At 37.5% G+C, this 14,382-nt stretch overlaps 1 protein-coding gene across 14 annotated transcripts in view; it reads right to left on the reverse strand.

Moving 5' to 3' along the window:
* The window catches only part of ryr2a (ryanodine receptor 2a (cardiac)), a 171,749-nt gene that overhangs the window by 32,530 nt on the left and 124,837 nt on the right, over positions 1–14,382 (reverse strand). For 9 of the 14 annotated variants that reach the window (XM_030399264.1, XM_030399252.1, XM_030399260.1 and 6 more), the window contains 10 exons: positions 14,213–14,309; positions 13,956–14,062; positions 13,669–13,720; positions 13,449–13,499; positions 13,267–13,366; positions 12,584–12,663; positions 11,138–11,214; positions 7,494–7,567; positions 5,349–5,366; positions 818–898 (listed from right to left, as the gene is read on the reverse strand). In XM_030399264.1, coding sequence (XP_030255124.1) covers positions 818–898; positions 5,349–5,366; positions 7,494–7,567; positions 11,138–11,214; positions 12,584–12,663; positions 13,267–13,366; positions 13,449–13,499; positions 13,669–13,720; positions 13,956–14,062; positions 14,213–14,309 — 737 coding nt within the window. The remainder of the gene's footprint in view (positions 1–817; positions 899–5,348; positions 5,367–7,493; positions 7,568–11,137; positions 11,215–12,583; positions 12,664–13,266; positions 13,367–13,448; positions 13,500–13,668; positions 13,721–13,955; positions 14,063–14,212; positions 14,310–14,382) is intronic. The other 5 variants (XM_030399263.1, XM_030399265.1, XM_030399266.1 and 2 more) reach the window with 1 other exon arrangement.

Raw genomic sequence — 14,382 nt, forward strand, 5'->3', positions numbered from 1 at the left:
ACCTTCAGGAAATAATTCGATTGGAGAGCGGGTTGTGCAGACCCGGCAATGTCTGAAAAAGAGAGTCAGTTATAGAGCCCAATCTTCAGGGGAAACAAACCTGACAGAATCCCATCAGATTCTGCAAAGATTTGGAGCTGTTTCCAGACGGAAGGAGGGCTCAAAGATGACTAATAAACATTGGGGATTTTAAAAGTTAAGGATTTATCCTTACTCCTGTTTATTAACCTGAATGTAGCAGAGATTTGCCCCCTATTGTCTGTTTTTTATATTCTGTAATGTTGACTGCTGAATGGAGCTGGAGCTGGGGAGGAATTGTACTTTTTTATAAAACAGGAGAGGGGAAAAAAGAAGATTGAGATCCCGAGTCGATGGTGAGTTGGCCTCCTGAATTCAACTGAGAGCCTAAACTGAATTTACACACACACACACACACACACACACACACACACACACACACACACACAAGGCATGGAGTATGCCATGATGCCTGCTAGATTACAGCTTAAAGTACAGTACAGTGTTCTGGCTGTTTGGTGCAAACACACACTTGTGCAAGTAACGTGAATAAAAATTGAACCTACAATCAAACCCATATGAGTAACGCAAGACAAAAATTCATTTTGCATTTGGTCTGAACACACCATTAAATTGTTTACAAAGGGTTGTCCCTTTGACGCATTAATCAGTGGATTAATAGAGACATGTAAAATAAATTTTCAATCTGTAATCACATACTCTTTGTGAGGGATTGGTGGAGTTGGTTGCAAGCACACATTATCTTCAGATAAACCAGAGAACTGGCACACACACACACCTGAGTTGTGTCCTTCACAGAGCAGCTGCAGGAAGCGGAAAAGGTCACAGGTGAACTCATCATCCTGCATGACCTTCTCACCTGGCCAGAGAGAAGAAACACACACACACCCACACACATACATGCACACACACACACACAGACACACACAGACACACATGCAGACACACATATGCACGAGCACATACACAGGTATGCACAAACATACACACAAGAACACAGGCATGTGCAAACATACACATGAATGCACACACATTCATATATACAGACACACATACACATAAAGAAAGTCAGAGAACAGAGGAGACAAAAGCAGACAACATATAGGAGAGGGATAGACAGACAAGAAGATGGAGAGTGAGGCAGTATTAAAAAGAGATGGTGCCAATGTGAGAAAATCCCGTGTTTTCTTTCAATACAAGGTGAATGGTCATAAAACACCATTCTTACCTAACACAAACACACGCACACACATTCTTGGATGAGCAGTGGGCAGCCACAGCACTTGGTGGTGGAGTGACATGGATTGGTTTTTAAACTGCAGCATTTTACAGTCAGGACTCGATTTAGACTCCTCATGTTTTCTCAAAGCTGCTTTGGTTTACAGTATAACGTGCTGGTAGCTGCCTGTCACTGTAGCTTCTGCATAGATAAAAAAAATACATTGAGGAAGTCGAGAACAGCTTCTTTGACTGTGTTAAAATGCTGCTTTGAACCGTGTGGAATGCAAAAGGAAAAGAGGGTCAGAGAACAGAAGATGAGACACTACACAATAACTTATACAATAACATTAACAGACACATAAACAGAATACATCCATACGGTATGACCACAAACTGAACTGGGCTGAGGGAGAAAAATCGATAGGTCTGAAACAAGACTGAAAGTGCGTTTTTCTTTATCAATAGAATGCAATGCAAAGTAATTTAGTGGCAGTGCAACATTTCCTTAACTTAGGTTTAGTTTTACTAAAAGACTGCGTTTGTGCTGACTTCTGATATCCAGTTGTACAATGCCAAACAAAACTTGGTATGACTAATAAAAAATATCAGAATTATTTTATTATACATCTTACTTTGTAATAACAGGTTAACATAGTTTAATCAATCATCATCATCATTACAAAATAACTAATAAGATTAGAAAAACTGATGAAGCATTATAGTGGATATAGGGATTCAGTGATTAGTATTATTGCCTAAAGGCGCAAACATGCTGGTTCCAATCAAGATCCTGCCCAGTTTGTGCCATGCCTTTTACCCAATGACTGCTGAAATGGCTCAAGCCACCCTATGACCCTGATTAGGATTAGGGGGGAGATATACACTATCCCGGACCACACAACATTCAAAAGGTATATCAATCAAGAAAGCCAATAAGTACCCAAAGCCATCTTTCTCTTAGGTAAATCTCATTCATTTCTGGTGGCTCAGCTTCCTCAGTGACTTCCCCAGAAAATGGGCTTCCCTTAAGTCTCAAGACTCCTCCACAATGGTTGTGTTGTTGGGACTCGGGAGTTCCTGAAATGTTTCCTTCCACTGACAAACAATATTGCCCATTCCCACTTCCCACGCAAGGCAGCCTTGTCTGTGATTTTTGTCTGAAGCAGTACATCACTGACATCAAGTTTCTTTGTGAAAGAAGCCTCTGTAAAGCAGCATAATCATTTTGAAAATGACTCTTTCACTATCATGATTTGAGCCATTTGGTCCATTAACATTTGGAAAGTCTAGAGGAGCCACATGATCAGATTAGCTTATCCCCATTGAAGTTAGCCAGACACTAAACTGGAAATTAGCTTCAAAACACCACTGAGCAACTTCCATAGGAATGAACGGGGCTCCAGCTCCAACACTGTGTCCAGTAATAAAACGTCCTTTATAGGCTGCATCTGAAATTCCGCCTTTGTTTACACGGCACCACCGGATGTTCATCACTTTGCGCAGTGGAATTTAGCGGAATTTACCCCACAGAGCATTTACCCCAAACAGTACATACAAATCATCAGAGTAACCGCTAACGACTATGGTCCTGTGAGTTGACTCTGCCCTGACTGGGAGCTGTTGGTGTTGTTTACAACGCTAGCACACTAGCTCTCAACTGCTGAGATGGGGAGTTTCAGGTCTGGGATAGAAGCGTTCCAGCAGGGACTGCTGGTGAGGAGTGGAGCCATAATGGGCTCCTAGTGTATATGGCTGGACGGGGACAAAGCACTGCCTCCAAGACTGACAGAGGCCAGTTTGACAACAAGGAATATATTACTGAGGTGATCTACAGTGGCTCTGACCAGGACTCTGACTCTGGGTACGGCAAAGACACGGCAGATTCACGTGAGGACAGGAGGAGGGTGAAGCGGAAGAGGAGCAAGAGGGAGGACAGCCATCAGTAAGGCCTGAGCTAGATGATTGGTCTTTTGCCTCTTGTGGCACAAAGTAACATTATGAGACAGAAAGGGCTGGGGCACCTTTAATAACCCCAATCCCCAGTTCTACAGTTATTGATGATATGCCAATAAAGAAATAACACAATAACAGCATTTATGTGATCTTTGGAATGTTCTAATGTAGTAAATAACACTGTATCTCTTAGAAGCAGATATCTAATGTTCTTAAGAACACTCAATTTGTTTTTTAAAATTGTAAAAGTAAGTAATTATTGTAAGTAAGCTGAAAATACTATTTATGATTGACTAAAGGCACTTTCAGGCTTATTCCTAACACAGTGATACACCAGATGAGGAGAATACATTTTTCACAGTTTAAAAAAATAATGAGAGCATATTAACATTCTATTCCTATTATTTCAACTAAGTAAAATAAGTAATACATTTCTGTTTAAAGTTAAGTATAAAAAATGACAAGCTATAGATGTTGTGCACAGTGAATGCACATAAAATGTCCTCTAGTCCGAGGCTGTAACACTATGCACAGTATAATGCAGGAATACAACTACAACTAAATCATGACTTTAAATGTACAATAACAAAATAAGTCAAAACATAAAATCATTAAAAAAGGAGGGATTACTCAAAGGAAAGCAACACAGTCATGAAAGACAAAATCACTGACTACAGACGACAGCTCAGCCAGTAAACAGAGAAAAGAAGGGAGGAAGGAAAGGCAGAAGGATCAGAGATCACCCCCTCCTCTCACAGAGCAGCATGACCAACAACAGCCACTGTAATGCCCAAAAGTGCAAAGAGGAGGTATAGACCAAACAGAATGGATGAAAAGACAGAGATGAGAAACAAACAAGGCTGCAACTAGTGGCTAATAATGTTTTTATTTATTTAACATTTTAACAATTCCTCTATACTAATATTTTATTGTTCTAATATATATTGAATAAATGACATTCATATTATTTGTATTTTTTAATCTGTACATTACAGAATATTATCTCTAATATTGCCATCAACAACAGTTTTTGGAGATCGCGTAAAAAAAGGCCCAGACCAGTGGCAGGCCGGTTTGCGCTCCTGTGAACAACTGTCGGTATGTGTGAACTGTTGAAATACGCGAAAAGTAATGATATTGTGCTTTCCATTGTTCCCTGGTTTTACGGCACGTTCATAATGACCAAAGTGATACACAAGAGCGAAAGGCACCTTTTCTCCTAGCACTAGTTAAGGATTCAACTGCCCATTTTTAGCAAGTTTATTTATTTTAAAACCCACATATACATATGGTGTAAATTTGGTTTTAAAAATATTGGGGACCTTTCACATCGCACATATTCATTTAGATTAGAAAAACACTGATGACTTCAGCTTTACTAAAGACTGAATCTGTCATTTTTTGTTGGAGAATTTTTATATTTGTTGCAGCCCAAAGAGAGTGAGCCAGGAGGAGACAGAGATAGTGGCTGAGAACACATAGGGGATTGTACACTTCACAACAAATAACATCCAGCACAATAACCATCTCCATTACTGAGACAAAACAACCAGCTGACAGCTGAGTTGAATACATGACCGAGAGGGCGGGGTGGAGGATGAGGGGGTGGTAAATAGTCATATTAGTACTATTTCAAATGTGCCAGATACTGTACAAATCCTGAGAGGGAGGCATACATGGGTTCTGTTTTAGATGGCAGCTTGTGACACTACAGCTTTGATGGTTCTACTTCTGCCTAGACATGTCTTGATTTTTAAATCTTAACATCTACTTGGCATATTCCAGAACAAGTCATCATAATATCATCATCAGTTTGCTCGTTGTGAAAGAGAATGACGTGAAAAATTTGACATCAAAATTCAAAAATAGACTTAAATCAGTATTTAAAGACCAAATACAAAACCAACCAGAGAGCATTATAGACAGTTGGCCTAACAGGAAAAAAAAGAGATTAGAATGATGAGGGTATGGCAGAAAAGTAGCTACAAGCACAGAGCAGGTAAGGACGAGGTTTGAAAGTCTATACTCAGGACCTGGACAGAACTGACACAACAACTAACCAACCGTAGAGAAAGAGAGAGGGATATAGAGAGGGACCAACCAACACACAAGAAAATGGCAGGAGGCATAATTACCACGCTCATGAGTGATGACTGAGGAAGGGAAGAAAGTGCAGTAAACCAAAATGAGAAAAGGAAAACAGGGGGAAGAAAGAAAGAGAGAAAGAAAGTAAGAAACAAAGAAAGAAACAAAGAAAAAGATTACATATAGGGAAAAGAGCTTTGAAATTTCCGAATATAGTTTTTTGGTAAACATGAAAAAAATAATGTGTCGACAAAAAACCTGTACAGAAAGTGACGGCACCTTTGACAAACAAAAAGCCGGTCTCAAGTCAATGGCACAGAATTTTCCTTCTTTTTAAATAATTTGGCGCTATTATTAAATTATGATATAATGATCGTATTATTCAGAAAGTAAGATGGTCCTACAAAGGCAGGTCCACAATGCGTGTTCTGATTTAATTATTAGAAAGGCTCCTTTCAGGCATTTCATCATTTCAACATTTCCCTGTCAGCCATGTCACTGTCAGCCATGTCACTGTAACAAATATCATGGCACATTTAAAACCAAAAGCTGTAGTAATAAATTTGACAAGACAGATGAAACTCTCCAAAGGAAACCTAATTCAACTGTTAGCTGCTGAAAGAAATATTTCTAGACAGTAATGATCGGGAGGATGGCTGCTTTATTCAAAACTATTTTTCTGTACAGATCTGAACTGCGTGTGTGAACTGTTGATGTGTAGAGAAACACAAAACATTAATTGACATGAAATCCTGACTGTTCCTCTCAACTCAATCAGTGAATTGAAGCTGGCTCTTTCTTATTGGAGAGATACACATATTGTTTCTGCTGCTGAAAGTTCATTGTAGGTAATGTCTTTAATATCTCCCCCATCCCCAACCCATCTGCTATTAATGAAAAGGATCATTTTTATGACCTGCTGTGCCTGATCCATGCTTACAAACACAGAAATGTGCTGCAGCATTCCTCCTTCCCCTAACTTAATATTGGTGGATTTCTTTTTTATGCAGTCAAATAGAGTTTTGGCTGGGACAGATAACTGGGAAACAGTGGACAAAGAACATCCCACAGCCAAGGACCACAGACCTGTGCCACAGACAGCATTTTAAATATGAATATGCAAGGTCCTGGCACACTCTTAAAGGGAATTGGAGATGACAAGTTGATTGGTTATTTTATGTTCTGCCCAAAACACACCCATGACTAATAAATAGTCTATAAAGGCACCATGCGCCTTACTTGGCACCCAGATTATTAAGCAAAATGGGGCATGCAGTTTAGACTATGTGCCATACATCATTTCAAGTGGTCTCACAGAATGTCAAAACCACTATTACATTATAACTCATTTTATGTACTTATAAGTCATCACACCTAAAAAAAAAAAAAAATTAAAAAGGTAATTTAGGAAGCCAATCCTCTGTGAACATGGGGAGTATAATAGGCCTGTATAAGTGAGATCAGGAGAGTTATCATTATTATTATTATTACAAAATATTGAAGTAGGATGCCCTACTATGCTATATTATGAATCTAATCTAAATGTAATTGTTTTGAATTTAGAAATGTATAAGTATTCAGTATCAGGATTAAAAAATGTAAAAGAAAATCTAACAGGTAAATTGCACACTCACTTGTACAACAGGAAATCATACTTGATAATGCATGTGAACAACAGGTAGTACTGCATTACCTCTAAATAAAATTCAAGAAGACACTCAACCAAAGTGATGACAGGATAAATGGGAGAAAGCAAGATAAAGAATGATGAAGATTTAAAAAAAAAATCTTCATGGATCAAAAGTAGCAAACAAGATGCGAAACCAAAGAGTATCTTTCTTTTTCTACTTAAATGATCGATCAGGGCTGGAAAATTCTCCAGGACTTACTAACATAAACGCTTTCAATGTTTTCATGGGAGATTTTGATTTGGAGAAGACAGTTTTCATTTAACTACTTTAGAATCTACACTTTAGGATTCCACTATGAAACAAATGGTTTCAGCCAGCAGTGCTGTCTGGGTTTTTGTAGATGGATTAATTATGGTGACATTTAAGGATCTTACTTGTACCTGGTGAACAAAAACATTTTAACATCAACATACTACAAAAAAAGACATAGTCATAACTTGTGTGTCTTATGCTATGATCATTCAACAATATAAACCAGTGAGGTATAAACATAGTGAAGCTCACCTGATCCCTCCTCCGTCACCATCCCAAGCCCTTCTGCTTTGTTCTGCCTCTCAAATGCATTTAGATCCAGCACACTGAAACCAAGACAAATGTATTATGAGTCTCTTTTTGTGCAGCATTTGAACGCTGCCCTCTTTATTTTAATGTAAAAACAAACAAAAAAAGAACATTTTCTTGGCCAGACCAAGACCAACACCTTACTGAGACATTGCAGATTCAGCCTATTCAGCCAACTGTATACCCATAGTATACCTGGCCTATTCCTGGGCCAATGCTATTCAGCATATTGCAAAATAAATAATGGTGTTGGCGTATGTTTGCTAGTAAAAACTAATGACCAAACCGAATTGAATGACAGATCCAAAGGTAAGGCTGAGCTGTCTCCTTACAAAGGAAGGCTCATTTGCAATTTTTGTTAATGTTCTGTGACTTCAGTGTCACTGGATTGATGTTTGTGTATGAACAGATGTAGCACTGGATTGAGTTTAACCCCATTATCCAACTATGACCACCAAAGTTTTCAGCACATTCTGGAAAACATTTAGCTTCATGAACCATTACAAATAAAAAAGAATAGCTGAAGCAATCTATAACTTAACTAAGATAGTCAGGGCCAGACAAAAACACTGTAAGTGTTCAACAATTATTACAACAATTAAGGTGGTCGGCCAATGTTGCAATAGCATATGCAGAATAAGAAAGAGCCATACTATTAATGAATAATCAGATATGTACAGAATGAACAATCAAGTGTAACTCTAAAATATCCCAATATCCCTTTGAGTAGTGTAAACATTGTTACTATATCTGTGAATGTTGTTTCTGTTCAATCTACACTACCGTTCAATTTGATGTTTTCCATGAAAACTCACACTTTTATTCATCAAATGAGTTGCAAAATGAATAGAAAATATAGTCAAGACATTTGACGAGGTTAGAAATAATGGTCGAAAAATCCTCCATTTCCATTTATATTCTTACAGTGTTATTTTAGATTTATTTATTTATTTATATGTATATTTATTTCATATTTACACACACACATATACATATATATATATATATACATATATATATATATATATATACATATATATATATATATACATATATATACATATATATATATATATATACATATATATATATATATATATATATATATATATATATATATATATATATATATATATATATATATATATATATATATATATATATATATACACATACATATATATATATATACACATACATATATATATATATATATACATACATACATATATATATATACATAATGTATATATATAATAATGTATAATGTATATATAATATATATATATATATATATATTCATTATATACTATATATTACTAATACTGCTTATATTATTTTATTTATACTACTTATACATATATAGAGAGAGATATTTATATTAATGTGTTATGTTTATTATATACATATGCCTATGTATAGTATATTATTTTTATTTTGTATCTTTTTTATATCTTTATACCGGTGTTGGGTATTTGGTGTCTTTTCTTTCCTGAAGCTCCATTTCACACGCAGCACTGTTAAACACATATAGAGGGTATGTGTGTAACAGTAATGTGTGTGACATGGGGCTTCAATTTCCTTGAGGGAACCTCCCAAAAGAATTAATTAAGTTGTCTAAGTCTAAGTCTAAGTCCAGTACAGACAGAATACCAGCTGACTGCTTCTTCCCTAAATAGTGCTTGCATAGTGTGGAAGTGTGCTTTGGGTCATTGTCCTGTTGTAGGAGGAAATTGGCTAAAATTGCGCTGTCTACAGGGTATGACATCATCTATCCATAAAACCTTTTTCCAATCTTAATATTTTCCTTTTATTGGCCAGTCTCAGATATGGCTTTTTCTTTATCACTCTGCCTAGAAGGCCAGCATCCCAGAGTCGCCTCTTTACTGTGGACGTTGAGACTGGCGTTTTGTGGGTACCATTTAATGAAGCTGCCAGTTGAGGACCTGTGAGCAGTGTTGGGGAAGCTACTTTGGAAGCGTAGCTTGTAAAACTACATGTAGTTCAGCCTGGCAGTAGTCTACAAACTACATTTGTACCCCTGGAGAAATGTATTATGTAAAAATTCTGCAAAAAAAAAGTAGCTTTAGCAACTACTTATACTCGTTATACTCATTAAACTCAGTGTTGAATAAATCAACATATGGTGTGTATGAAACAAAATATAACAGCCTACAAAATATTCACATGCCAGCAGGAATATGCCTCTCAAATCAAGTTTTATTTTTTAAAGAACAAAAGCTGACATTTTTGGTCAACATCACAGGAACTTCATAGGCACTAACACGCGAACACGTAGGTCGTGTCTGTAGATGCATCCATATCCAACATGTACATGCTCAAATATGACCATGGTTGGGCTGGCACGTTCGGGGGCGCATTGGGGGTAGCGGGAGGGTTGTCCATGACAAGCTTGTGCCATATATGAGCACTGCCTTCCTGGCACAAAGTTCCACCCACTCTGTGAAGCATTAGTGTGCTGCCAGAGCCATGCCTTTTTCAAAGAAAAATAAAACTACATTTATATTATATAGGTATTTTTTATATATATATATATATATATATATATATATATATATATATATATATATATATATATATATATATATATATATATATATATAAATCATTAGCCAAAATTGTAGTTTGTAAATTGAGTAATTAAACTACAAAAAATGATCCATATAGTGGTTGAAATACTTGACCCAGCACAAAATATGATTGTAGTTTAACCACCAGCAAGTTACAGCAAATTGTAGTTAAGCTATGTAGTTCAACTACATGTAGTCTCCCCAACACTGCCTGTGAGGCATCTATTACTCAATCTAGAGACTCTAATGTAATTGTCCTCTTGCATAGTTGTGCACCAGGGCCACCCACTTCTCTTTTTATTCCAGTTAGAGCCCCTTTGAGCTGTTCTCTGAATGGAGTAATACACACTGTTGTAGGAAATCTTCAGTGTCTTGGCAATTTCTCGCATGGAATAGCCTTCATTTCTCAGAACAAGAATAGACTGTTGAGTTTCAGAAGGAAGTTCTCTTTTTCTGGCCATTTTGGGAGTATAATCTAACCCACAAATGTTGATGCTCCAGATACTCAACTAGCTCAATGGATGGTCAGTTGTATAGCTTCTCTAATCAGCACAACAGTTTTCAGCTGTGCTAACATAATCGCACAAGGGTTTTGTAATCATAAATTAGCCTTTTAACACGATTAGCTAACACAATGTACCATTAGAACACAGGAGTGATGGTTGCTGGAAATGGGCCTCTGTAAACCTATATAGATATTCCATTAAAAATCAGCCATTTCTGGCTAGAATAGTCATTTACCACCTTAACAATGTCTAGACTGTATTTCCAATTAATATAATATTATCTTCATTGAAAAAAACAATGCTTTCTTTCAAAAAATAAGGACATTTCTGAGTGACCCCAAATTTTTGAACGGTAGTGTATATTCAACAGCTTTTATCTAAATAGACTGATGGCTATGAGTGGTCAGAACCGATGATCCAACCCAGCTGTGTAATGAACACTTGGCAGTATATCTGTTTCAGTTCTAAGGCAGTAAGAGTATGTAGTTACCTGCATGATTGCATCAATCCAGCAAGACTTTGAAAAAAGCCCACATCCTTCTTCTCTTTCAGATAATCCAACATTTTCTGTCAAAGAGACAAGAATGAATGACTGTGGAATAAACACTTGAAAGAGAACTTGTTTGGCACAACACAATACACTTCACAGAGATACTGATGTTAAAGAGATATAGAGAGACTGCATATATTTTATGGTGTATAACAAAAACATGATAGTTTGAATGGTTGTCTTGGAGATACATTAATTATAATGATCCTGGAGCACCGACACTATGATATCAGATTGCGCGTATTGTACAAATGCTGCCTTTCAGTCAGTGACAACAGCCCTGTCATAATAACCATCTTCATTCAGAATGTACATTATGTGTTAACTTGTAAAACAGAGAAGACAATGTTCTCCTAGTCTGATTTGAGTATTAAAATGTTAATCTTATTCATCAAAAATAAATTTGTAATTAAATATATGTTTCGGTCATTTAGAAAGGGTCAGATCTGCACCCACAATGCAACTCCTTGTCCAAAACCTTTGAGGGATTGGGGTTGCACAACAGAGTGGCAGAACATTAGAAACAATTGAATGTAGTCAAGTATAATAATATCGCTAACTATGACATCATTGCTAAAGTACAGACATTTAATGAACTTCACTCTGACAGTATCAACAAAACTTTTTAGCTTCATAAAAGCAAACAATCCAGCAGAGCAGTTATATTGTTAGACTGTATTCAAATTTACAGGCGTCCTTGTGCTTTTTAAAGGTCCCACATTATACTGTTTTTCATCAATTCCACACAGCTGTCAGAAGTCCAACAACTCTGTATTCGATAAGTATTGCCCCAAACCCATCCGTGGTCCTGAATTTCAGCTGTCTCCAAGTCGCTCTACTGAGCTCTATTCAGAGCGGGCTGTTTCTGTGCCTGCACCTTCAAATGCTAATGAGCTCCGTCTGTCAACGCCTACTTGGAGAGCCTTGCCTGCTACGTCACTCTCAGGGAGAGGATGCCTCTTGCGTTAGCGGTAGCATGTGCTAATGTTTACGGTTGATGTAACACTATGGCACGTGGAAATTTTTTTATTCGACCATACCAGTTTGACCCAGAAGGAGAGGCTCCTGAAGAAGCACAGACTCTGTGGCTGCAGCGGGAGGATTCAGAATGGGTAGTGTGTCTGAATAATGTTAGTTTGTTCTATGTGTTGTTACATTTACTACCATGTAGCTAATGGCTAACAGCTAGTGAAAGCTGTGTTTGTCTCCAACACAGTCTCCAAACTCTTAGACACTGTTCGCATCATCTCTGCCTCCAGTCTGCACGTTTCCAGACTTCTTACTGTGACAACCAAGCTCCCTCGTAATATTATTAACAATAAACTTGCTTCAAACGCCATTGCACAAGTACATAACAGAAACTGAGGTGGCTGAACACTGAAATACCTGCTGTACAGTAGAGTTTCCTCCATTGAGAATAGCTATGCCCAGCTTCAGAGTAGAGGCCACCATGGGACCCATCTCACCTGGTGAGGGAACAACACAGAGATAACAACTGGACATTAGTCTTTTATTTGTCATTACCAGTACCATTTATCCTGTTAAAATATATTTGTAAAAGGTGTGTTAGCAGTTTGTATGGCACATCACTTAATGGACACTGACTAGAGGTTTAATGGTATACCATGTATTAAATGCGAACTGTCAAGGTAAACATGTCATGGATAAATACATGCTGTCGTATGAGGAATACGTCTGACTTGGTCTGTTACTATGGTGAGAGCATAACATTTCTGACCCACACTCAGATCCAAACACTGGCAGTCAAACCTAAACAGTGCACCTAACACTTGTTTGCCAACTACCATTAAACAACAAATAAAGAAGATAAGATTAAGGAGAAGACACACTGGGTAAATATTGCAGACATGGCTTGTTCAATTGACACATAGGAGCTAGATACAGGTCCTCTGCTTATTTCAAATCAGCTGTGTGGGAAATGTTAGGGTGTACAGTGAACAACTCCAGCAAATGAGAGCGAGTTGTGGGTCAGATGAGGATGGTGTGTCTGTGTTGTTGGACAATTCTATGTGAATGGAAACAAGAACATGCTAACACATTAGACCTACCTTTGCTAGCACTGATGGTTTGAAGCACCATCTCAGCAGCTCCACGGTCATGCAGTCGAGCCTGTTGATACAACAGCTTCTGCTTCTCCATCTCCTTTTCCTATTCATGTGAAACAGGCAGCAGCATATGTAAGTTTACGACAAGACCATCATTGGGATCAACAGACAGACTGTTCACCTACTTCAAAACTCTTTACTTCCTCTCCATCCTCGTCCTCTTCATCATGGCAACTCTGAAAGAACAAAGAGTGATAGAAAAAAGAGTTATATGTGGACAGCAGAGGATTAATATGAAGCAAAAGGACGAATTAACATAGTCATTATCATCGTCCTGTGATGAGCTAGCTAATTCACGTTTAAGCAATGAGATGGTTGCGAGTACTGGTATTCAGTAGATGATACCTTAGCCATGATGTCAGCATAGGCCATGTAGAGATTATCCTCATCCAGTTTACTGCAACAGGGAATACACACATTAAGAGACTTTTTATTGCAGGATTGACTCAAACTCTCTTATGTAAGGGGTCCCACTGGTACTGTTGAACCTAAAGTAGACTGGGGCCTGATACAAGGATAGCCAATTTTTTTATGCAGTTGTTTGTCAAAATATCAACTTAACTATGTTGGAGCAGAAAATATCTCATATTTGGAAGAACCTTGTATCTCAAACAACATGTCTGAGAACCCACCACTTTTCTGTGAGGGCTGTTCTGCTGAACAGCTGAATGAGTTGATGCAGTGGATCAATGTGTTTCATCCCCTCCTCTTCCTCAGATGATTCCTGTTTCCCTGGTTTCTGAAACAAACACAAATTCACATCTACATGAGACATATGATACACACTGAAAAAAACAGCAGCCTTTAGGTCTTAACCTCGAAGAAGAAGAGATTCTGCTAGGGTCAAAATATTTCCACTTTTCTTACAACTATATTAAAATAAACTTACAGCAAGGTCCTCTATGAGTTTATCTTCAAAGTAGTGTTCCTCTGCCTCAATCCAGGACTTCTCATAGCCCTGCAGGAACAAGTTCACAGCCCGGTGCCTAGTTTGGGGGAGATACAGTAGGAATAAAAACGTAGTAATAGTAATAAAATGGTCATATTTTCATGTCTTTT

Source organism: Sparus aurata, chromosome 20 (assembly GCF_900880675.1).
Source record: "Sparus aurata chromosome 20, fSpaAur1.1, whole genome shotgun sequence".
Lineage (NCBI taxonomy): Eukaryota > Metazoa > Chordata > Actinopteri > Spariformes > Sparidae > Sparus > Sparus aurata.